The 26799-nt window shown below is 41.5% G+C and overlaps 1 protein-coding gene across 1 annotated transcript in view; it reads right to left on the bottom strand.

The window, feature by feature from the left end:
• Positions 1-26799, bottom strand: part of LOC110506268 (ALK tyrosine kinase receptor) — a 150315-nt gene that overhangs the window by 79963 nt on the left and 43553 nt on the right. The window contains exon 7 of the mRNA XM_021585704.2: positions 11374-11508. Coding sequence (XP_021441379.2) covers positions 11374-11508 — 135 coding nt within the window. The remainder of the gene's footprint in view (positions 1-11373; positions 11509-26799) is intronic.

Below are 26799 nucleotides of genomic sequence, written 5' to 3'. Positions count from 1 at the left end.
TCTATTATTCTAGGGCTGGGGCCAATTGATAACTGATCATGCTCATACACACACAGAGGTGCATGTACACATAGGTACACACAAACACACACACAGGTCACGCTCTGCTGAACAAGAAGAAAGGGAAGGAGAGGAGCAAGGTGTGTGGTCAATGTTAGATGTGGTTTCTGATTATGTAACTGGGGTATGATCAGATACAGTAGTAAATCATTGACCACGACCATCACCTTGTGGTTGTGTTCATGGTCAACATACAGTGGGGAGAACAAGTATTTGATACACTGCTGATTTTGCAGGTTTTCCTACTACAAAGCATGTAGAGGTCTGTAATTTTTTATCATAGGTACACTTCAACTGTGAGAGACGGAATCTAAAAGAAAAATCCAGAAAATCACATTGTATTATTTTTAAGTAATTAATTTGCATTTTATTGCATGACATAAGTATTTGATCACCTACCAACCAGTAAGAATTCCGGCTCTCACAGAAATGTTAGTTTTTCTTTAAGAAGTCTTCCTGTTCTCCACTCATTACCTGCATTAACTGCACCTGTTTGAACTCTTTACCTGTATAAAAGACACCTGTCCACACACTCAATCAAACAGACTCCAGGACAATCAGGGTTAAATTGTAGACCTGCACAAGGCTGGGAAAGCAGCTTGGTGAGAAGGCAACAACTGTTGGCGCAATTATTAGAAAATGGAAGAAGTTTAAGATGACGGTTAATCACCCTCGGTCTGGGGCTCCATGCAAGATCTCACCTCGTGTGGCATCAATGATCATGAGGAAGGTGAGGGATCAGCCCAGAACTACACAGCAGGACCTGGTCAATGACCTGAAGAGAGCTGGGACCACAGTCTCAAAGAAAGCCATTAGTACCACACCACGTCGTCATGGATTAAAATCCTGCAGGGCACGCGAGGCCCCCTGCTCAAGCCAGCGCATGTCCAGGCCCGTCTGAAGTTTGCCAATGACCATCTGGATGATCCAGAGAAGGAATGGGAGAAGGTCATGTGGTCTGATGAGACAAAAATAGAGCTTTTTGGTCTAAACTCCACTCGCCGTGTTTGGAGGAAGTAGAAGGATGAGTACAACCCTAAGAATACCATCCCAACCGTGAAGCATGGAGGTGGAAACATAATTCATAATAACATAACATAACATAATTCTTTGGGGATGCTTTGGGGATGCTTTTCTGCAAAGGGGACAGGACGACTGCACCGTATTGAGGGGAGGATGGATGGGGCCATGTATCGCGAGATCTTGACCAACAACCTCCTTCCCTCAGTAAGAGCATTGAAGATGGGTCGTGGCTGGGTCTTCCAGCATGACAACGACCCGAAACACACAGCCAGGGCAACTAAGGAGTTGCTCCGTAAGAAGCATCTCAAGGTCCTGGAGTGGCCTAGCCGGTCTCCAGACCTGAACCCAATTGAAAATATTTGGAGGGAGCTGAAAGTCCGTATTGCCCAGCGGCAGCCCCGAAACCTGAAGGATCTGGAGAAGGTCTGTATGGAGGAGTGGGCCAAAATCCCTGCTGCAGTGTGTGCAAACCTGGTCAAAACTTACAGGAAACATATGATCTCTGTATCAAATATTTGTTCTCCCCACTGTACATTGCTGAACAATGAGAAAGGAAAGGAACAGGGTGTGTGGTCAATGCTAGATATGGCCTCTTATTATGCAATTGGCACAAATCATTGACCGTGACCAGTGGTGGAAAAAGTACCCAATTGTAATACTTGAGTTAAAGTAAAGATAACTTGAATCATTTTCTACTAAGTTAAGTGAAATTCACCCAGTAAAATACTACTTGAGTAAAAGTCTAAAAGTATTTGGTTTGAAATATATCAAAAGTAAATATATCAAAAGTAAAAGTAAGTCTTTATTTTAAGCAAACCAGACGGCACCATTTTCTTTCAGTTAAGGATAGCCAGGGTCACGCTCCAACACTCAGAAATCCAACACTCAGAAAAATGTTGTGATTAGTGAGTCCGCCATATCAGAGGAAGTAGGGAATGTTCTCTTGATAAGTGTGTGAATTAGACAATTTCCTGTCCTGCAAAGCATTCTAAATGTAACTAGTACTAGAGTAGAAAGTACATTATTTTATTTAGGAATAAAATGAAGTAAAAGTTGTCAAAACTATAAATAGTTAAGTAAAGTACAGATACCCCAAAAAACTACTTAAGTAGTACTTTCAAGTATTTTTACTTAAGTACTTTACACCACTGTCCATGATCACTAAATTGTGTTCATGGTCAACGTCTATGGTTGAAGACTACCAGTCACTCTCTCTCTCTTTCTCAATTCAATTTCAATTCAAGGACTTTATTGGCATGGGAAATGTATGTTAACATCGAAAATGCAAGTTAAAACCTCAAAGCTAGGGAGCAGAATTTTCACTTTGGATGAATAGCGCGCCCAATTTCAACTTCCTGCTACTCATGCCAAGAATATAAGATATGCATATTATTCGTAGATTTGGATAGAAAACACTCTGAAGTTTCTAAACTGTTTGAATCATGTCTGTGAGTATAACATAACTTATGTAGCAGGCAAAACCCCGAGGACTAACTGTTCAGAATAAATTTTTTTCTTCCCATCTCTCTTCCCTATATGTCTTTGCCATTGGATATTTAATATGAACCTATTTTCAGTTCCTACCGCTTCCACGCGATGTCGCCAGTATTTGGAATATGGCTGAGGTTATTCCTTTGTCTTATCAGGAAGTAGGCCAACTCGGAACAGGGGACACTTTTGTGAGTTGCGCAAGACATGAAGAGCAGAGACTTTTTCTTTTCGTTCATGTATTGAATACAGATTACCCCATCTACAATTTGATTGATTATTAACGTTTAAAAATACCTAACATTGTATTACAAAAATAGTTTGAAATATTTTGGCAAAGTTTATAGGCAACTTTTGAAATATTATTTAGTGACGTTGCGTTTTTCTAAGCTGTTTTTTTTATTGATCAAACGCGCTTTATAAATGGACTTTTTCGATATATATGGACGGAATTAATCGTACAAAAGGACCAATTGTGATGTTTATGGGACATATTGGAGTGCCAACAAAAGAAGCTCGTCAAAGGTAATGCATATTTTATATTTTATTTCAGCGTTTTGTGTAGCGCCTACTACACTATAGCTCCTTTGTTTACTGCTGGTGAGGATGGCTGCAGGCTATCAGATAATAGCTTCATATGCTTTCGCCGAAAAGCATTTTTAAAATCTGACATGTTGGCTGGATTCACAACGAGTGTAGCTGTTATTGAGTAACTTACATGTGTGATTTAATGAAAGTTTGAATTTTATAGCATTTTATTTGAATCTAGCGCTCTGCATTTCCCCTGGCAATTGGCCAGTTGAGACGCTAGCGTCTCCCCTATCCATAAGAGGAGATAATAAACAAAAGCGAAATAAAAAATAAAAATGTACATTAAACATTACACTGATGGGTTCTGACTTCTAAACTTGAAATATTGTTAATCATCAGGCATCTTATGGACCAGAAAATAATGGTTATCTGTAGGAGGAATGTATATGTTTTGGTCAATTCATGTTGGATATGAGCCAGGGTCTCGGAATGTACTAAGTAAGGGAAAGGCAATAACATGTTTGAATTCACTGATAAGGGTGAGCTGGGGATTCGTGAGGAATGGGGGCCGAGGTCAGGTCAGGTCACATTAAGGGAGAAGGAACAGTTTATTATCCACATCACTTAACTCCCTGCCTTGCAATAAAGATGTAATGTTTAGAGGGAAGGAGGAGATTTCACCCAAATTGGGGTATATATACACTTGTGCTGGTGGGAACACATCTTTGTCTGTTCAGCTATCTGATCCTTTGGGTGAATGAACTTGGCTTGAGCTTTACTAATCGTCTGTGAGTTTTTACTCTTCATTTAGAACCTAACAACACTCACAAAAGTTCCAAAAGAATAAAGACATTTCCAATGTCATATTATGTGCAAATAGTTAAAGTACAACATAGAAAATAAATGCAAATAAATAAGGGTTGTATTTACAATGGTGTTTGTTCTTCACTGGTTCCATTTTCTTGTGGCAACAGGTCACAAATCTTGCTACTGTGATGCACTCTGTGGTATTTCACCCAGTAGATATGGGAGTTGATCAAAATTGGGTTTGTTTTCAAATTCTTTGTGGATCAGTGTAATCTGAGGGAAATATGTGTCTCTAATACGGTCATACATTTGACAGGGGGTTAGGAAGTGCAGCTCAGTTTCCACCGCATTTTGTGGGCAGTGTGACCATAGCCGGTCTTCTCTTGAGAGCCAGGTCTGCCTACAGCGGCCTTTCTCAATAGCAAGGCTATGCTCACTGAGTCTGTACATAGTCAAAGCTTTGCTTAAGTTTGGGTCAGTCACAGTGGTCATGTATACTGCCACTGTGTACTCTCTGTTTAGGGACAAATAGCATTCTAGTTTGCTCAGTATTTTTCTTAATTACTCAAATTGGAAATAGTTATATATATTTTTGTTTTCACATGATTTGGTTGGGTCTAATTGGGTTGCTGTCCTGGTGCTCTGTGGGGTCTGTTTGTGTTTATGAACAGAGCCCCAAGACCAGCTTGCAGACCAGCTTGTCGGTGATGGCTTTGTTGTGGAAGGTTTGGGAATCACTTCCTTTTAGGTGGATGCAGAATTCAACAGATATTTTCTGGATTTTGATAATTAATTAGCGGGTATCGGCCTATTTCTGCTCTGCATGCATTATCTGGTGTTTTACGTTGTACACTGAGGATATTTTTGCAGACCAATATGCTGTTTTGTGTATTCTTGGTTGGTGAACAGACCCCCCCCCCCCCTCTCTCTCTCTCTCTCTCTCTCTCTCTCAAGATGTGCTTCCACAGGGTCACACACAGGAATGGGAGCGCAAAAGGCCATGGTGTGAGTGACAATGGGGAAATGTTTGTTTGATAACTTTGAAAGTAAAATTGCTCAGTAAATGTGCTGTATAAACCTGTTCCTTTAGATCATTTGTGTCACGGGTTGATGGTCACTAGACTCAATGCTGTTTGTTAAGTATTAATCTTGTATCCGTTGATAGTGATTGACATCAGACTGGAGGTAGACTGATATTGTATCTCTGATTCTGTAGCCAATGATGTGGTGACTTCCTCCCAGCCTCTTGGGCTGGTGTTAACAGAACATATGTTACTGTCTGATAAATATATAAGTGCCTGTTAGACATTTTCTCTGCTTCTGTGCGGGTGGTGTCCCCATGTTGCAACTTGTATTAAACCAGATTCATTTTGATTGACTTTATCGGCAACTGCTCTTCTCTTTTATTCACCTGAACATCCCCTTTAGACTCCCACATAAGGATGTCCTTTTGACACCAATGAGTAGTTAGCATATCAGATTAAGTTCTGCATTGCTGATTGTCTCTCCTACAATTCCTATTGGATTATAATTTATTTTTTGTGGATTTACTTTTTAAAAAATAACTAGATTGAACTAACTTAACAACTGAATCAAATGTTTATTTTGTGATCTTTGAACTCTGGATTATTCATTGAATTGACTGTTGACTTGATTTGCTTTGATTGCTGGGTATAACCAATACAGAAAGCCTTGCTGCATACAATTTTGAGTTTGTTTATGATTTATGCTGCTGCTCTATTGCTGCCATTTCATGACTAATCAAAGCTTTAATCTGATGTTTTAATTGTGTTTTGCTTTTTATTGTGTTTGTGCATATTCATACTGTTTCTATACCACAGAAAGGTAAAGGGGTCAAACGTTATGGTACACGGTTCCAAATCCTTGTTTTATACAGCACATATGTTTAGGAAAGGACAGGTGACTGTTATAAATTTTAATGAGCATGAAATAGTTTGATCTGTCTTTCACCAGAGACAGATGGCTATTTCATGCCTCTGACTCAATATGCACACTGCTAGTATGGTCATTGCATTGGAATATAACCCTAAAAGGTTGTTCCACTTTGATTGGCACATATTAATGCATGAAGGAAGATGAGTATGAGTTGAATTGGAGTCTAAGAATTCCCCAGTCTATTTAATTTCAATATTGTATTCCAACACACAGTATCTTGTATTGTGGTGCTCATTATAAATTAATCCAGGTGATTAATACCTCTTCCAAACACATGGGTTGTGTCCCAAATGGCACACTATTCCCTATATGGAGCCCTATGGCTACTGGTCTTTAAGCACTGTATGGAATAGAGTTCCATTTGGGCCACAGACATGGAATAACAACAGCTCACCATTTGATTTAACGACTAGTATTCTGCATGTGAAATGTGGTTAATTAGTGACTAATAACAACGGTAAGAGACAACAAAAAAAAACATGTTCCCCCTGAAGATCTGCATAGTCATTATGGACCGATTTTGTTTAGTGCAGATGTCAATCACTTGCTGTTCTGCTGACAGGAGCCAATCAGATCGCTTCAGTCGGTCTCCTCTTCCTCTGTCCTTGGTGTTGTAAAATAATAGGCATACACACTTTCTACTGCACCCACTCACACACACACTCATTTTGAAGTTGGTGACGAGTCCCTTTTCCATCGGGCGGCGAAGTAATCACGGTGAGAAAGTGAAGTGAGCTCATCAACTGAGAGTCTGTGAGAGAACTCTGTTGTTTCCCCCATAGAAACGATGAGTCAGCAGTGAGAGAGTGGATGCGTCCCAAATGGCACCCTATTCCCTATATAGTGCACAGCTTTTGACCAGAGCCATATGTACATTATGTCGTGAATAGGGTGCCATTTCAGACACATACACACACTGTCTGAGTACACACCCTCATTGTAGGTTTGGGTTTCAGAGAAATAAAGGTGCAGAGAGACTTCAGGTAACAGATCAATACATATAGATGGGTGAGAGAAACAATGAGGAGAGAAAAAGAAGGGGAGGAAGAGAAAGAGAGAGGTGAGAAAAAGCAGGGGAGAAAGAGGGAAGGAGCAGGGGAAATGAGAGAAAGAGTGGGAAAAGGGAAGAACTGAAAGAAAGCAGAGTGAGAGACAAAACAGTGGAAATGAGTAAGATGGGGCTGAAAGCAAGAAAGGTTAGAAAGAGTAAGTCTGAAAAAGAGAGAGAACAAGATGGGACAGTAAAAAAAGGTGTGAGAGAGAGCGAGTTATGAGAAGAGCGAGGTGCAAAGAAGAGCAGAGAGAGGGAGGTGCGAAGAAGAGCAGAGAGGTGCAAAAAAAGGCAGAGAAAGGTGCAAAGAAGAACAGAGAGAAGTGCGAAGAAGAGCAGAGAGAAATGCAAAGAAGAGCAGAGAGAGGTAAGAAGAAGAGCAGAGAGCAATGAGGAGAGATAGAAATGATGTCATTGATGTTTCCCAGGGTTAATCATTGAGCATGATGAGGAAGGAGGAGAGCTGCTTCAGAGTGACAGGCCCGCTGAACTAAAACCCTCATCAGGCACTCACACACACTCATCAGGCTTTCTATCGTTTCCCCCGCAGGCATCAAGCACATCAGCACTGGAGGGTTCCGGCCAAAGGGAGATGCAGAGCGAATATTAAAGCCCCCTTCGAAGTTGCCTATCAGAAGGCCAAGCCATAAATGCAAGTCCACTTATTAATCTCCTGGGAGAATGCCTATGATAATCCAAGGCCAAAGGACGAAAAGAAGGCTGACCCCGAAATCAGAGAGAGTCCTGCTTTTTTGAACACCCAAGATATTAGATAGCCATTGTAATTTAAACACCATATGAGGAGGACTAGTTTACAGTCTTGGCTAAGATCCAGTCAGTTTTGGAAACCTATGCCAATATTCCAAGGAGACCACTAAAAATCACCATTATCAACAAATTATCAACTCTCATCATTGAATAACACATCGTCAAAAAACGTAGATGATATTTGAGATTCAATGATTGTGTGATGCTGTGGCTAGGCGACCTGTGTTTGAAGTCACTCGATATTGCATTATTTAATGGACACAGCTCTTACTTAATAGACACATTCTGGTTCCTCGTATCTTAATCACCAATAAAAAACACCTCACAGTTGGTTACAAAAGGTCTGTTACCAGGTTGATGCATATCGGATCAGGCATGTCAATTTAGTGATAATGCTTGAGTAGCCTGTGTTTGGAGGATAAATTGGCAAACCATGCCAATATATCCTCCAAACACCGGCTTTGAGGGCATTAGCACTTTTATACAACGGGTTACCAACATATTCAAATAAAGATTGACACATTTTCAATAAAAGCTTGATTTTTATGTATTTATTCATACTATTTCATCCTTCCACAAGATATAGTCCAGACATAAATCTAGGGTTGCTACCCAAACCGACCAGTCGTTCAGTCTTTTTGTTCTGTATCTATGGACGCGACCCAGTTGTTTGTTCTAAATTGCCATACTGGCTGGAAACGTTCTTATCCCTTGCTTGCAAGCTAGCCAACTACGGCTAATTTACTGTCATGTCAAATAGCCAGAATAACAACGAAGTAGCTGCATTCACATTTGTTTAAGCAGTTTTCTAGTCAAATTGGTTGGGATGCATCCATAACAATGAGCTAATGATGCACGATTTCACCTGGCATAGAAAATGTGCTCTCTTATCAGGACATTACTACTGCCCCATAGCACTCACGTTGGTAGCCATGAAGTGCTTTGAAAGGTTGGTCATGGCTCATGTCAACACCATCATGCCGGAAACCCTAGAACAACAACAATTTGCATACCGCCCCAACAGATCCATAGATGACACAATCTCTATTGCACTTCACACTGCCCTTTCCCACCTGGATAAAACGAACACCTATGTGAGAATGGTGTTTATTGACTACAGCTCAGTGTTCAACAGCATAGCGCCCACAAAGCTCATCACTAAGCTAAGGACCCATCGGACTAAACACCTCCCTCTGCAACTGGATCCTGGATATCCTGACTGGCCACCCCCAGGTGGTAAGGGTAGGCAACAACACATCTGCCACGCTCAACCTCAACATGGGGGCTCCTCAGGGTTGTGTGCTTAGTCCAATCCTGTAGTCCCTGTTCACCCACTGAGTGGCAAAGCACGATTCCAACACCATCCTTAAGTTTGCTGACAACGCAACGGTGGTAGGCCTCATCACCAACAATGATGAGACAGCCTATAGGGAGGAGGTCAGAGACCTGGCCATGTGTGATGCCAGGACAACAACCTCTCCCTCAATGTGATCAAGACAAAGGAGCTGATCATGGACTACAGGAAAAGGAAGACCAAACAAGCCCCCATTAACATTGATGGACCTGAAGTGGAGCAGGTTGAGAGCTTCAAGTTCCTTGGTGTCCATATCACCAACAAACTATCATGGTCCAAACACACCAAGATAGTCATGAAGAGTGCATGACAATGCCTATTGCCCCTCAGGAGACTGAAATGATTTGGTATGGCTCCCCAGATCCTCAACAAGTTCTACTGCTGCACCATTGAGAGCATCCTGACCAGTTGCATCACCGCCTGGTATGTCAACCGCTTGGCATCCGACTATAAGGTGCTACAGAGGGTAGTGCGTATCGCCCAGTACATTACTGGGGCCAAGCTTCCTGCCATCCAGGACCTCTATACTAGGCGGTGTCAGAGGAAGGCCCTAAAAATGGTCAAAGACACCAGTCACCCAAATCATAGACTGTTCTCTCTGCAACCGCACAGCAAGTGGTAACGGAGCGCCAAGTCTAGGTCCAAAGGCTCCTTAACAGTTCTACCCTCAAGCCATAAGACTGCTGCACAATTAATCAAATGGCCACCCGGACTGTTGGCATTAATCCCCCCCCCCCCCCTTTGTTTTGACACTGTTGCTACTCACTGTTTATCATCTATGCATAGTCACTTCACGCCTATCTACATGTACAAATTACCACATGTACAAATTAAGTAGAGTAACCTGTACCCCCGCTCATTGACTTGGTACCGTTACCCCCTGTATATAGCCTCCTTACTGTTATTTTATTGTGAGACTTCTTTTACTTTAGTTTATTTAGTAAATATTTTCTTAACTCTTTGTTCTCAAAACTACATTGCATGTTAAAGGCTTATAGGTAAGCATTTTATGGTACACAAGTTGTATTCGGCGCGGGTGACGAATACAATTGGATTTGATTTAAGTTCTTTGTATATATCCATAAAAATATGCCGATTCATGATTTTGACTGGCTGAGAAAACCTGCCTACTTGTCTATCTCATCCCGACTCCCAACATATTCATTTTTATGGGACAGCTGGAGATTGAAATTGAATAGTGAAACAATGTTGCAAATGTCAGAGAGACAAGACATCAAGGTTTATACAAATTTCTGATGTTGAAAACTAAATGTTAGTCTAACAGAAATGTGAGATAATGTCTGGATGCTTTTAATAGTGGAGATCAAGTTTATAAATTGCCTGGCTGGGCTGATGAGACCATGGATCGCGCAGTCTGATGAAACAGAGTAAATAGGCATTTAAGCGTCATAGATTTAGCCGGTGGTAACTTGCAGAATAGACACCGACTGGAATGAGGTTTTAACCAATCAGCATTCAGGATTAGATCCACCCGTTGTATAATGAAGGAAAATGACTGCAAGGGAGTGTGTTAGCATGAGGCTGTGGCTAACAAGTCTTGACTGAACTGTGAATTTCACTCTTTGCAATGATACTGAAGGGAATGTCATGAACATCATCTTGTTGCTTGGAGGAGTAAACAAGATGGTGATAAATGCAATTACTCTGAGATTCTCAGAGTATAAGGGCACTGGCATCAGCAGCCAGATAGGTATTTATTTTGTCTGCGGTGGTGCTATTGGCTCGAAGACAAAGCGACAAGACAAAATACATGATTACTTCAATGATTATACTCCTGGAAAGTCAGTGTTGCGTGCTGTGTAAAATGTGTCTAAAAGGAGCCAATTCCAGCTCTGCACTATCCACAGTGTTAATTTATGCAGTAGCTCGGTGCTTGTTAGAATCGAAGGTGGAAAATGTCAACTCTGTGAAAGGAGCTACATTTACATTCTATGGAAGCAAATTGGAACGTTTAGCAGATCAAAACTGTCCGTCCTGCTCCATTTAATCCAGAGTGAGATGTACAGTTACAGACGTGGGGATGAATCCAGTAGGTGGCACACTTACTTTGTTTGAGGAAAAAGCACTGTGCCTTTCACAGCACGTGTGGAGTGAGTGTGAGTAGAAGTCATCCTGGGTGTGTGTGTGTGTGTTTGTCAGTGAGCAAGCAGGGAGAGGATAGGAGAGAATGTCTGTGTGTGGGATCAGAGACCATTGTTCTAGCTTGAGATCAGAGTCAAAAATGTATAATCTTCTTCCCTCTTTTCTGTATACTACAAATACAGCGCCTATGCCTGAGATACTCACAGCTATACGACAACAGGTGGACACTTACACGCAGTCAGAGTTGGATGTTCTGACAAGGTTCTTGAGTTTCCATTGGACGGGGTTGTTGTTTTGATGTTCTGATTGGTTGGTTTCATTGGCAGTTTAGTGTTGCCAGTTACAGTAGGAGGAAAGTCGCCATTGGCTGAAAAGAGAAACAGACAAATAGCAATTTAGTGACATTCTTTGCAAGCCATATCTTTCCACAGCTCTCTAAATGCTAAACAGTTGAAGATAAGCAGGGTTGTTTTCATTAGGGACCAAACTAAAAAAAAACTAACTGAGACAAATGGGGACTACCTAGATTCCCTCATTTTCATTTTCCGTTGCAAAAAAAAAATTTAATTTTTTTTTTAAACACTAAGTTTTTCCCTAATGAACATGGCCCAGGGTTAAGTTTGGTGAATATTTGGCTGCATAACCCAATGACTGTATATATTAATGGACAAAACCATTGGTCATGTGACACCATTCATTCCTATGTGAAGACTCAATAGCGCATTGAAGCCAAATTGAGTCGGTTATGATGGTGTCTCATGGAGACTTAACATGCGCGGTTTGAGCTACTCCAGGAAGTGACTTCGCAGGGTAGCTCAGTGCTCTCATTGAGATTTTAAAATAATCGGTTGGAGACATATATCTGGTGTATTAGAAGCAATTATTGGTACCATGATTGTCCTCATAAAATGTTTTTATACAAAGATTGACCACAAAGATTGTCATTTTTCCATTCACTATAATGGTGGTGCTGTTTTCTGCAAACAATGCCTGCAGTATCGCGGTCGGCCGTGAACTTCCGTGGCTTCAATGACACAGGGCAGTTATTCTCCCCTGGGATATCTGAAGTTATACACTGCCGGTTTGTCCAGTAGGGGGCACTCTTTCCTCAAGACAAATAGAGATTGATATAGTGGTGGTGGGTAGGGGGTGCTTAAATCCAAATCTGACCCATCTTCCTCCATACCTAGGTCACTAAGCTAATTGGATCCGGGGCTTTCATACCACTAGCTCAACCCAATCAAGCCTCTGGACAGACCAACCACCTCAACCTACCCCTTTTCCCCATCAACTTCAGAAATATATTTCCGTTGATTGGGTATTGCGCCTTTGGATATTAGGTACTAGCCTTTTCAGAGGCTGTAAAATATGTCCTGTCAGGAGGGCTATGACAATAAGGGACTGCATACTGGACTGCATACTGGACACAACTACTATGGTGCAGTGGGGAAGAGGATAATGCTCTTTCCAATAATCAGCTGCCAGGACCAGGGGTAAATCCCAGTCTCTGATTGGTCTGAGCAGAAGAAATAGCCAATCACCTCCTCTGATCGTAAGGGATTTGACGTTCCTCAAGAAATTATACAACAAACCAACCGTTCATAAAAAGGTAACAAAAAAGGCATGATTGTTGAATTGAACTGCTGAAATAGTAATTTACAATTTCATGGTATGGTTATTATCAATGGAAACCAATGTGGTTAAAAACTTCTTAAGGCTAGGGGGCACTATTTTCACGTCCGGATGAAAAGTGTGCCCAAAGCAAACTGCCTGCCACTCAGGCCCGGAAGCTAGGAGATGCATATAATTGGTAGATTTGGATCCAAAACACTCTAACGTTTCTAAAACTGTTAGAATTATCTCTGAGTATAACAGAATTTATTTGGCAGGCGAAACTCCGAGGACAAACCATCCAGGATTTTTTTTTTTTGAGGTAACTCTCTTTTCAATGGGATTTCTATATGGATCTAAATTTCCAAGGCACTTGCTTGCAGTTCCTTTCACTTCCACTAGATGTCAACAGTCTTTAGATATTGGTTGATGTTTTTCCTTTGAGAAATGAAGAAGTAGCCATTTCCTATCTGGGTGGATAGCCAAGTGGACTGTTGTGGGCGCACGACCTGAAAGCTCGCTCCACTTTGTTTTCATCCGGTATTGAACACAGTTTATTCCATCTTAAATTTTATTGATTATTTATGTTTAAAAACACCTAAAGTTGGATTAGGAAAGTTGTTTGAAATGTTTGGAACAAGTCCACAGGTAACTTATTAGATACTTTGTAGTCATGTTGCGTTAGTTGGAACTGGTATATTTTCAGAATCAAACGTGCCAAATAAATTGACATTTTGGGGATATAACGACATAATTTATCGAACAAAAGGACCATTTGTGATGTTTAATGGACACATTGGAGTGCCAACAGAAGAAGATCTTTAAAGGTAAGGCATTAATTATATTGTTATTTCTGACTTAACCTGGTGAGTTAAATTATGATTTTCATGTGTTTGTTTGATGGGGCGCTGTCCTCAGATAATAGCATGGTTTGCTTTCGCCGTGAAGCCTTTTTGAAATCTGACACTGTGGCTGGATTAACAAGAATTTCATCTTTTATCCGATGTATAACACTTTTATGATTTATGAATTATTATTATGAGTATTTCTGTTTTTGAATTTGTCGTGCTGCTATTTCACTGGGTATTGTCAAATCAATCCCGTTAACGCGCGAAGGGATCACTAAGAAGTTAATAGTCTCTAAAAACCTTTCTAAAGTCGAAGGGTAGTTCTGATTAACTATCCATTGTCAGTGTCGATGTGCGAAAAGCAGCATCACATCAGAGTCTTTGTCAAATCCATGTGAGATCCATTCAAATGTTAATAGCCAGGTTATATCATACCTGACTCTGTCACTCACTTGTGAACATACTGTTTGAGCAACTGTGACATTTTGTCTATGAAAGGGACTGTCATCTATCTGTTGGATATCTGTATTAGAATTTCATTAGCACTCCAAATGTCTTTCTTCATCTTTAATTTCCACTGAAGACACTTTTTTTATATAACACTTTTTTGATTTGACCCTGATCAGAAACTCTTTAAGTTAGAAGACCATTTAAGTTAGACGACTGATGCACATATCTACAGAACTCCTGAACAGAAATAACTGGCAATTTACTAAGAAATTGCATAGTAAAATGGCAGCACAATAATTACTTCATTAAATCAAGCAGCATTAGGCACCAATTGGTTACCAATAGTTTTTTTGAATTCTGTCGAATAGGTACAGAAAAATTAAGAAGTAAAGTCCTTCCAATGGTGTTCAACCAGGTGGCATGACTCAGAGGTCAATGCTGCGGTCACCACACCACTGGATAGTAGAGAGTCTATGATATCGTATTGATCTCCATCACCCACATCTCGCAGCCTTATTTCGCCACCTTCTACTGCAATCACAAACCTCTGTAACCACTCTATGTGTGGTCACCGGGCCCCTGTCCTTCAAGAGACCAGCATCCACAGTCATCAATTAACCAGTGGATTACAGTATATTGCTAAAAGGTGCTTTTAAACCATTTTTGGTTCTATAAAGCGCCTTTTCTTGTAGCAGTGGAGGCACTGCACAGCGGGCATTTTATTCTATATTAAAAGTTTTGCAGTCAACAACTGAAACATTTATTTATGAATTTATGATGTGACAAAAATAAATCACCAAAACAAAGCCTTTTCTGTTTTGGCACCAGGTCGTCAATCAGTTTTCATTGTGGATGAAGAAGGAAGTAAGGCTAGCCCAGATGGAAGTACCGACTCGGGAATGGTGTGGTCGCACAAACAAACCTCTTCCCTTTCCTCCAACATAATGCAACTAATTTAGACAAAACAAACTTGGTCCTTTTATATTACTTACTTAACACCAAGCTAAAGGACCGCACCATTTAGCTCCAGATACATAATCTATCCATCTCTGGGAAGCGCACAGAGGACTCTGTTTGCGACTAGCTTGTCTGAATATCAAGTCGAGAGCCGACTGCATGTTTCTTAATTATGATGACAGGTCACATGAGAGTCCTGCGTCGTGTTGGCTTGAAAAGACATATCATCCCTTTCCCCCACAAATCGTTCCACAAGCATTATGGGACATTGTGAAAAATGTCTACCTTTCATCTTTGTCTCTTTAATCATCTCCTAAAAACACATCCCTTTCAGTTCCCTCCACCCAGCTCCTCCGCCACCACTATCTCCTTGGGCTGAACTGCTCTCGTTCATCACAATATGGCAGGGGGCTCCCACCACAGCTGTGCACTGTATGTACCGACTCTAGAGAATGCCAACCAGCCAGGTCGTTCAAGATTGAGGTCGAAATTGGACAACTATTCATGTCCTGAGGATGTCGGATTGAATTAACCCTTAATTTAGAAATTTGACCTTTGTAGAAATGGAACGCTACAGAGCAGCAGGAGCAACAAAAACACTTCGAAATTTGACATTTGGAGCAACTTCGAAATTTGATGTATGGAGAATGTGGAAGAACGCATAGTTCTGCAGTGAGACAGAGCTTGTTGTGGAAAACATGGGACAGGCGTCAATTTTCTTTGCCAGGCCACAAACATTTCCTACACTATGTTGCCTATATTTGTCACACCCTTACCATAGAGAGCTTTTTATTCTCTATGTTGGTTAGGTCGTGGTGTGACTAGGGTGGGCCATCTTGGTGATTATATATCTATGTTGGCCTGGTATGATTCCCAATCAGAGGCATGTGACAGAAGATCCCACCAACAACGGACCAAGCAGCGGGCCCAGGAGGAAAGCCAGGAGTGGAGGATATCCTGGACATGGGAAGAGATTATGGCAGGAGACAGAAGCCTGCCATGGAAGCAGGCGGAAGTAGCGAGGGAGCAACAACGACGACACCGGGGTTTGTGGCCACGACGGAAGCCCGAGAGGCAGCCTCCAAATATTTTTTGGGGGAGGCACATGGGGTGGTTGGCGGAGCCAGGGTTTGAACAAGAGCCAACTCCCGTACTCACCTTGGTATGCCGGTCAGGCACCATGTTTTGCGGTGATATGCACCTTGTCTCCAGTGCGTATTCACAGCCCGGTGTGTTCTGTGCAAGCTCCTCGCACTTGTCGTGCTAAAGTGGGTATCTGTCCAGGACAGGTTGTGCCGACTCAGCATCCGGAGTCCCCGGCGACAAACCGCGGTCCGGAGTCCCCGGCGATGATTCACGGTCCGGTTCCTCCGGCGACGATCCATGGTCCGGAGCATCCTGCGAAGATCCCCGCACCAGAGCCGCCATTGAAGATGAGGTATCCGCGAGCGGAGTGGGTACTTCGCCCCGCACCGGAGCCTCCTACGACGGTAGATGCCCACCCAGACCCTCCCCTATTGAGCCAAGTTTTTGTGGTCGGAGTCCGCACTTTTTGCGGGCGGTACTGTCACGCCCTGGCCATAGAGAGCTTTTTATTCTCTATGTTGGTTAGGTCGGGGTGTCACTAGGGTGGGTCATCTAGGTGATTATATATCTATGTTGGCCTGGAATGGTTCCCAATCAGAGGCATCTGTTTATCATTCTCTGATTGGGGATCATATTTAGGCAGCCTTTCCCCACCTGTTGTTTATGGGATCTTGGTTTTGTGTAATGCCTGTGAACACTGCATTTTCTTCATGTATCGTTCATTCGCTTATTGTTTTGTTTTGTTTTGCTGTGAGTTTCACACAGAAATAAAAATATGTGGAACCCAGATCACACTGTGCTTTGGTCTAGTTATTATGGCGAGCGTGACAATATTACTAACAAGATTTTCTTAAACATTGATTTCATATTTCATTTGACAGAAGTTCTTTGTCAGCTTAGAGCAAAAAGTTATTGTGCTTTATTTTTGGCTGGCGCTAAGAAGGCACAAGTGTCAAACCCACATTCATTTGCAATTTTGCCATGTATAAACTGGTGCACAGGCATTTTCCAGCCTTAACTCCTGGTTTGGCAATTTACCTGTCTAACATCAGCTCGCTTGCTCTGAGTGGAAGGGGTGGCAATATTTGATGTGTTTTAGCAACCAGGAAATTATGGAGTGCATGTCACACCTTTTATACCTTCCCATTAGTGCTGCATGAAATTGTCACTTTTAATCTTGTTTTTATGTTACAAAATGTACAGTTGTTTGAAGCTGGTATACAAAAGTGAAAGTTAAAGAAGCCGAAATGAAACATATGAACAGGAAGTATAGAAATAGCACACATCGAACATATCTACTACTTCATAGACTTGTGTTTAATGAGAATGACAGATCTACAGTCTAACTCTGATTTCTATGTGAAGTTGGTCGGGTAGCCCAAAAAGTTACACATTGCAGCTTTAAGACCAACAAAAAGCAGGTCTTAACGGTAACACTATTGATAAATGCATGGCTTTTGAGAGTGGAAGTGCAGCCTATCCAGCCGTGATGCACAGTGTCCATGGAAGGACAGATATGCCTTTTGTGGTGGTAAATCTCGTACTTCGAAAGATTTAAAAAAAACGATTGGTTTCCCCCCATTTTGTTTAATTTGTCTAAAAAAACAAGCATAGCCTACCTTCCTCTTAATCAAGGCTGATTGAGCAGCAGCGCATAGGTGCATCATTAGCCTTTGAATAAAGGGTTTAAATGGTCTACTGAGAGTGCTTTGGAATATTTAGTAGGCTATCCATACCCATGTTTAAAGAGCCCCCTTTTCCGAGACATGCTCCTCACTATTCAGTCCTTCTATAATGAAATATAAAAGGAAGATTTCTTTGAGAATGTGCCTCGCACATACGCAACGATAATATTGACAGGAGCCTAGTATTTTGTATAGACATGTAAATGTTATGCATAAAGAAATGTAGGGCGACATGTGCACATAGTTCAATGGCATGAGAGAAGTGCTTCATGATATTATGCTTCTGACCCAATCATATTTAGAAATATTGTTGTTGGTTTAAAATTAAAAAACATGTTTTTCATTCAATTTGATTTAATTTGGGTTTAGGGGGAGAATGTACCTGGCTCGAATGCAATCCCAAATGGCACAGACATCAATTCAACATCTTTTCCACGTTGGTTCTATGTCATTTAATTGAAATGACAAGAAAACAATATTGATTCAACCAATAGCAAATTAATCTGCTATTTCTGGAGAAGTGCAAATATGATCTGTAAGATGGTCCTATGATGTTGATAAAACATTACACATGTGAGCAGTATAACGGTGAGTGACATTCCCCCTTTCTCTTTATAGTGGATCTTTATTTGGATGTGCGTAAAACCCTTGTTGCCTTGTCTGTATTATGGTGCCTACAGGCCTGACTGTTTTTAGACATAGCCTCTTTAAAACAAGCTTTTCTTTTGTTTTTATTACAACATGATTAGAATTATACTATGTCTTTTTAGGCCTTATCAAGAGCGTAGTGAATGTAATCTTTCTTATTGACTGTGTTGACTGTTTGACTATGTCCAGACTGCAATTTACAGTAGACCCCCTATATTTGGGGTGGCAGGTAGCCTAGTGGTTAGAGTGTTGTGCCAGTAACCGCAAGGTTGCTGGATCAAATCCCCGAGCTGACAAGGTAAAAAGCTGTGTCCCTGACATTGTAAATCAGAATTTGTTCTTAACCAACTTGCCTAGTAAAATAAAAAGTTTAAATGAATAATAATATATCATTGTGAATGCTGTAGCCTACATTTTAACAATGTTTTTCTATATTAAAGCAATGCAATTAGAACAATGTGGACTGCAAACATGTTCAACATATCTCGCAAATTCGGGGCAGACTATTTAACGAACTAGGCTATAATGGACTAACAATTCAAATTTGAACTGATGACAACACAATACATAAAAGACCACGTTCTGATTGGCCAGTGAGGGGCCAAGCCTCAACACACACTCATCAAAACCCAGCCTTTTCCCTCCACCACGAGCTACTGCGCCCATAATTCCAGTTGTGAAAATATAAACAATATTTCTGACACACCCCCGAACCTATAACACTACCGTCAGAGCTAAGATTTACCATTGCGTTATAGAGCCCATCTGTTAATGCTGCTGTGCTTGTCTTCCTTGCATGAACACTTGCACTTGTCTCTTCTTACTATCACCGATTTTTCTGATAGCTGTTTTATTAAAGGGGCAATCAGCAGTTGCTATATCCATTTTTGGACTTATAAAATAATGATATGTACCCATTGATTCTTGAAGAAAATAACTTATAAATGCTTCATGGTTTTAGTTCAACTGTCGTAGCTCATCAGAACCCAAAATATAAGCTTATATGCAATTTTTTGAACTACATTTTGAAAAAAAACTAAAAGTTCAATAGATGGACGATCATGGAAAGCAGGATAGTTCCTTCCAGTGGCGAACCGTGTGGCGAACCGTGACTATTGGAGCTAGTCCCTCAGTTGCGGAAAAATATTTGACGTCATACATATAGATAGAGACCTTGGATGCCTGTGTATACAGAGCATGACTTGAGACCTTTATCTTGCAGACCTATGTAGGAGAAGCAATTATTTGATGACAGAGTCAAACGGTCCTAAGCCACGCCTCGGCTGTGGCTCACAGAAGCAGCACACGTACACAATGGTTGCAAATATCAATAGCGGAACCACGTTAGAAGAAAATCAGGTTGGGTCGTTTCAAAGAATCATTTGCCAAAACAAACAGTCTGTCACGTTTGTAATATGGATCCGACCAAGGCGCAGCGTGGTATGTGTACATTCTTATTTATGGAGGTGGTCCCTGTACAGGGACCGCTCAGCGGAAATTTCAGAGCGCCACCTATAGTACTTTACTTAGTACTCGTTAAATCTCAAACTTTCATAAAAATACACATGCAAGGTACTGAATTAAAGCTACACTCGTTGTGAATCTAGCCACCAAGTCAGATTTGTAAAATGCTTTTCGGCGAAAGCATGAGAAGCTATTATCTTATAGCATGCACCCCCCAAAATACCAGCACGACACGTAAACAACAGATTTTGCGGTAGCCGGCGCTACCCAAAACGCAGAAATAAAATATAAAACATTCATTACCTTGGACGAGCTTCTTTGTTGGCACTCCTATATGTCCCATAAACATCACAATTGGGTCCTTTTCCCGATTAAATCCGTCATTGTATACCCAAAATGTCATTTGCTGAAGGCCAGTCTGATGCTGCAAAAAGTCCATTTACAAGACGCAACGTCACTTTTTAAAATTACAAAAGTCGCCTATAAACTTTTACAAATCACTTCAAACGATGTTTCTAAACCAACTTTAGGTATTAATAAACGTTAATGATGTATCAAATTGATCACGGGGCGATCTGTATTCGATAGCAGCAAGTCTGGAAAACATCGTCCATTTTTTCAGTTTCACAACATACTGTGGTGCGCCACAAGAAGGGAGGGGTCTATTCGTGTTGTAACCAAGGATAAATTATTCTGATATTGATAGCAATGGTGACATCGTGTGGAAGCTGTAGGCGTTTACAGGGGGTTTGCATATTTATTTTTATTTATTTTATTTCACCTTTATTTAACCAGGTAGGCTAGTTGAGAACAAGTTCTCATTTGCAACTGCGACCTGGCCAAGATAAGGCATAGCAGTGTGAACAGACAACACAGAGTTACACATGGAGTAAACAATTAACAAGTCAATAACACAGTAGAAAAAAGGGGAGTCTATATATACATTGTGTGCAAAAGGCATGAGAAGGTAGGCAAATAATTACAATTATGCAGATTAACACTGGAGTGATAAATGATCAGATGGTTATGTACAGGTAGAGATATTAGTGTGCAAAAGAGCAGAAAAATAAATAAATAAAAACAGTATGGGGATGAGGTAGGTGAAAATGGGTGGGCTATTTACCAATAGACTATGTACAGCTGCAGCGATCGGTTAGCTGCTCAGATAGCAGATGTTTGAAGTTGGTGAGGGAGATAAAAGTCTCCAACTTCAGCGATTTTTGCAATTCGTTCCAGTCACAGGCAGCAGAGAACTGGAACGAAAGGCGGCCAAATGAGGTGTTGGCTTTAGGGATGATCAGTGAGATACACCTGCTGGAGCGCGTGCTACGGATGGGTGTTGCCATCGTAACCAGTGAACTGAGATAAGGCGGAGCTTTACCTAGCATGGACTTGTAGATTACCTGGAGCCAGTGCGTCTGGCGACGAATATGTAGCGAGGGCCAGCCGACTAGAGCATACAAGTCACAGTGGTGGGTGGTATAAGGTGCTTTAGTGACAAAACGGATGGCACTGTGATAAACTGCATCCAGTTTGCTGAGTAGAGTGTTGGAAGCAATTTTGTAGATGACATCGCCGAAGTCGAGGATCGGTAGGATAGTCAGTTTTACTAGGGTAAGTTTGGAGGCGTGAGTGAAGGAGGCTTTGTTGCGGAATAGAAAGCCGACTCTTGATTTGATTTTCGATTGGAGATGTTTGATATGGGTCTGGAAGGAGAGTTTAGAGTCTAGCCAGACACCTAGGTACTTATAGATGTCCACATATTCAAGGTCGGAACCATCCAGGGTGGTGATGCTGGTCAGGCGTGCGGGTGCAGGCAGCGAACGGTTGAAAAGCATGCATTTGGTTTTACTAGCGTTTAAGAGCAGTTGGAGGCCACGGAAGGAGTGCTGTATGGCATTGAAGCTCGTTTGGAGGTTAGATAGCACAGTGTCCAAGGACGGGCCGGAAGTATATAGAATGGTGTCGTCGGCGTAGAGGTGGATCAGGGAATCGCCCGCAGCATGAGAAACATCATTGATATATACAGAGAAAAGAGTATTTTCTCTCGTCTTAAACAATTCATTGAATGGCGGACAAATATTTTGTTTTTGTTTTTGGTTAACAGTTTTACCAGGGATTTTTACTCCTAAACACGTTCTGTTATAGCCACAGACCCAATTTAACCAGTTTTAGAAACTTCAGAGTGTTTTCTATCCACACATACTTATCATATGCATATACTATATTCCTGGCATGAGTAGCAGGACTTTGAAATGTTGTGCGATTTTTAACAAAAAGCTGCGAAAATTCGCATCATCCATAACAGGTTTAAAGAATGAACACTGAACAAACTAACAAAATAACAAAACGAAATGTGAAGCTATACAAACGAGTGCTGACAGGCAACTAGACATAGACAAGATCCCACAAACATCAAAGGGAAATGGCTACCTAAATATGATCCCCAATCAGAGACAACGATAAAGAGCTGCATCTGATTGGGAACCATATCAGGCCACCATAGACATACAAATCACTTAGACCTCAAAAGCCATAAATATACAAAAACCCGAGACAATACAAAACTAACGTACCCACCCTAGTCACACCCTGATCTAACCAAAATATAAAGAAAACAGAGATATTTCAGGTCAGGGCGTCAGTACCCCGAACCCCCCCCCCCCAAAGGTGCGGACTCCCGGCTGCAAACCTGAACCTATAGGGTCTGGGTGGGCATCTACCCTCGGTGGCTGCTCCGGTTCTGGATGCAGCCCCCCCCCCTCTTTACGCTGATCCCTCCGCCATTGTAGAACCGGACCGTGGATCATCGCCGGAGGCTCTGGACTGCGGAACATCGCCGGAGGCCCCGGACTGGGAACCGTCGCTGGAGACCCCGGACCGTGGATCATCGCCGGAGGCTCTGGACTGCGGAACATCGCCGGAGGCCCCGGACTGGGAACCGTCGCTGGAGACCCCGGACTGGGGACCGTCGCTGGAGACCCCGGACTGGGGACCGTCGGTGGAGGTTCCGGACTGTGGACCGTCGGTGGAGGTTCCGGACTGTGGCCCGTCATTGGAGGCTCGGGACTGTGGCTCAGGTCTAACCCCTGACTCTGCCAATCTCCCCGTGTGACCCCTGCCCAAAAAAAGTTTTTTTGGAGCTGCCTCTCGGGCTTCCGTGCTAGCCGTGTCCCCTCGTATCGTCGCCGTTCCTCCTGCGCTATCTCCACCTGCTTCCATGTCAGGGTCTTGTCCCCTGCCATTACCTCCTCCCAGGTCCAGGATGTCCTCCACTCATCTTTCTCCCGAACCCAGGATGCCCACTCCTCTTGAACATGCTGCTTGGTCTTTTTGTGGTGGGATCTTCTGTCACGTTCGTTATAAGGATCGGACCAAGACGTAGACATACAAAAACCCTAGACAATAGAAAACTAGTGTACCCACCCTAGTCACACCCTGACCTAACCAAAATATAAAGAAAACAGAGATATCTCAGGTCAGGGCGTGACACAGTCCCTCAAATAGCGGCGGAATAAATTCAAACACACAACTACTCACATTGTTTCAAGACCACGGACAGTAAATGCTGTCAGAGAGAAAAAAGTTGCGCTGTATTCAATGTTCTATCTCCAGCATGCAACAATAAAGAAATGCACCACAACACAGAATGTCAAGTACCCAGTACTTCCAATTGCAATGTCATTACCTTGTTTTTACCACACAACCATTGATCTAAAGTTGAAATAATATTTTACACATTGTATTTAAAATGATATGAACGAGATAGCAAAAGCAAGCTGTAGATGAAAACAGAAAGTCCACTCACCATTATGATTATAATTTTAAAATGTTCATTCTCCTGTCCTTCTCTATGAAATCGGCAAATGACAGGTTCATATAGCGTGTATTTTGATTTTAAAACCGAAATAAGTTATTTTTCGATTGAGATCAAAGCCAGAGCTGACAGTCGCGCCTGTCCAGTGGGGTTCCTGTAATATGTCTTGATCCTTTTTAGTTTAGAAAATGTTCTTTCTACTGACGCACTGGACACTGGAATGGTAAAAACTAGACAGGTAAGCAGATACAATTGGTGCATACTATCAATTAGTCTCTTCTGCTGGAGAAAGTGGGGCAGATCAGGCAGGCTCTTACCCTCAAAGTCAGACATTGAGTACACAACGTTGAGTTCTGTTTTAAGCTGTGGCAAATCAAAATTAGGGCCATAGCGCTCTTTGAGACTTGAGAACGCAGCGCTTGGTTTACCCTTGGTACTCCGGTCTCACTCACAGTGTCCTCGTAGATGGAACCGAATTGACCTTTTCCCCTCTCTGCGGTGTTGCAGAAGTCGTCCACCCTGGACAAGCAGAACTGCATGTCAAACTCCCTGTTCTGCAGTATTACAAACAGCACGTCGGGGTACGCAAATATGGAATAGAACGTGGATAGCAGGAAGCAGAACTCGAAGCTTGTCAGGTGCATCATGTATCCATCTGCGCTGTGAATGGTGTCTTCATCAAAGTCATCGTGATGGTCCACTATGTATTCAATGAGTTCAGCTTTTTTTTCAATAATTTTGCACGCCCAATTTTTCAGTTTTTGATTTGTTAAAAAAGTTTGAAATATCCAATAAATGTCGTTCCACTTCATGATTGTGCCCCACTTGTTGTTGATTCTTCACAAAAAATACAGTTTTATATCTTTATGTTTGAAGCCTGAAATGTGGCAAAAGGTCGCAAAGTTCAAGGGGGCCGAATACTTTCGCAAGGCACTGTAAGTGTGAGGAGAAGTTCCATCGTATTGGCGCCACTCTGGGTAGTCTTCGCTGGCATATTTCATCCAGTAGTTTGACAGATCTTCAGAAAAACGCTGCTCGCCACCAATTATTTTGTTGTTGCATTCTTTTAGTTTACCAGCACCTTGCGACATCACCAGATTAAGAGTGTGTGCATATCAATGAATGAACAGAGCTTGTGGGATAGTTTCTTTCAACTTGGCTTGTACTCCGTAACACTGAGTCACAACTTTGGCCTTGCATTCACACATCTCTAAAAAGCTGATAATTCGGGCAGCAACCGCTTCTGCCCATTTATCCTCAGTTATATCCTCAAATGTCCTTTTCTTCACATCACCATCGGTAGTGTAACGCAACACATAAGACATTTGGGCTACATTGCTGATGTCTATCGTCTCGTCAACCATGATGGTTACAAAGGGGGATTTCACCAATTCTTCCTTCATGACATCTGTCATTACATTCACGACCGCGTGTATCAGGTCATTTTTGGATTTTTCTGGAAGTGCCGGTGAGCACGGTAGCTGTAACCAAATGACAGTCTAGCGTGCTGTCATGCTCAGCCAAGAAATCCACTATTTCCAAGTAGTTTCCCTGATTAGCTGATTCTTTACCCTCATAATGTCCTGAATGCGAATTCTTGCTTGCCTAAAAAAACAACCGTATGAATAAGGTGTATTAGAATCTCCATTGTGCCTGACTTTATCATTGTGAGCAAGTGTCTCATTGCGCCGCTTCTCATTAATAAGAAGGTCTACTCTTGTTTCCCCAATTGTTTTTAAACTCACTGTAGCTCGCAGGTGTGAAGCTGAGTTTTGGTGTCGAAGTGCTGACTTTGTCAAACAGGCTAAATCTTTGAAACCAGTCGTCCAATTTGAGCTATTATCGCTGCTGAAGAGTAGCTTTTTTGTCAGCTCTCAGTCGGTTATTAAAGATATCTGTACCCCTATGGAACCCATCCAACTTGAAGGAGCTGGAGCAGTTTTGCCTTGAAGAATGGTTAAAAATCCCAGTGGCTAGATGTGCCAAGCTTATAGAGACATTTCCCAAGAGACTTGCAGCTGTAATTGCTGCAAAAGATGGCTCAACAAAGTATTGCCTTTGGGGGGGTGAATAGTATTTGTATTTAATATTCCTGCCACCAACAGAATTCTATATATACTGTATGGGGCATACAACAATCTCAGCTCTGTAGATTTTGCTGCGAAGAGACAGAATCAATAGATCATTTATTCTGGTTTTGCCACTATGTAGCTTGTTTCTGGTCAAAGGTTTAGGAATGGTTAAAAAATCACAACATGCACTTAAAATTAACCTTAAAAATAGCAGTGTTAGGTGATTTGGAAAGCCAAAGTCAGTCAATTAATAATATAATAATACTCGTAAGAAAGGTTTTCATCTTTACCTCACAATCTGTGTATACTATATGTTTAGAAAGGTAAAAATGTATGGCACATGGAAACCAAATGAGAGTGGTCTATGCTGATCGGTGGGATGGGCTGAGAGTGGCTGAGGGTTGGAATTAAAGAGCTTATGTTTGGTAATGCATTATTGGTATGTTACTGCTTTATATAAAAGTGCCATGTATGCAAAATGTGTATGTGAAATGTAAATATAAAATGTATATATAAAATGTATGTAAATGTTGTAGAAAAGCTATAAAAAATAAAAAAAACAATAAAATACATTTAAAAAACTTTAGGGCGATAAATAAATGTGTACTTTGTTATTGAATAAAAAAATCATAATAATATATATAAATATATATATATATATGAATATATAAAAAACAAAAAAGCTCAATTCCTTATGGTAGACTGAACGTCGTAGTATATTAAACAAACAAACCTTTTCACCACACAAGAACTACAGGAAATATACATTTTTACATCAGATTGGTGGTGTTAGTATAAAAGGTCAATATCTTTGGTTTAGTACCAGTAATTTTGTCATTTGCGCCTGTCCATAGTGGGTAGCTATGATTTTCTGACAACAGTGGCAAGAAAAAATGTGGGCGCTCCTCCTATTAACGTCTCTGGCATCACATGAATTAGTGGATTTGAGGGTTACGCTATTATTCCAATGAAAGCCAACCCCTGTTGTTATTTAGAAACCAATGTGATACGATGATTGGT

Source organism: Oncorhynchus mykiss, chromosome 26, assembly GCF_013265735.2.
Source record: "Oncorhynchus mykiss isolate Arlee chromosome 26, USDA_OmykA_1.1, whole genome shotgun sequence".
Taxonomy (NCBI): Eukaryota; Metazoa; Chordata; class Actinopteri; order Salmoniformes; family Salmonidae; genus Oncorhynchus; species Oncorhynchus mykiss.
Note: the sequence above shows the minus strand (reverse complement) of the source record. Positions and strands in the feature narration are given on the sequence as shown.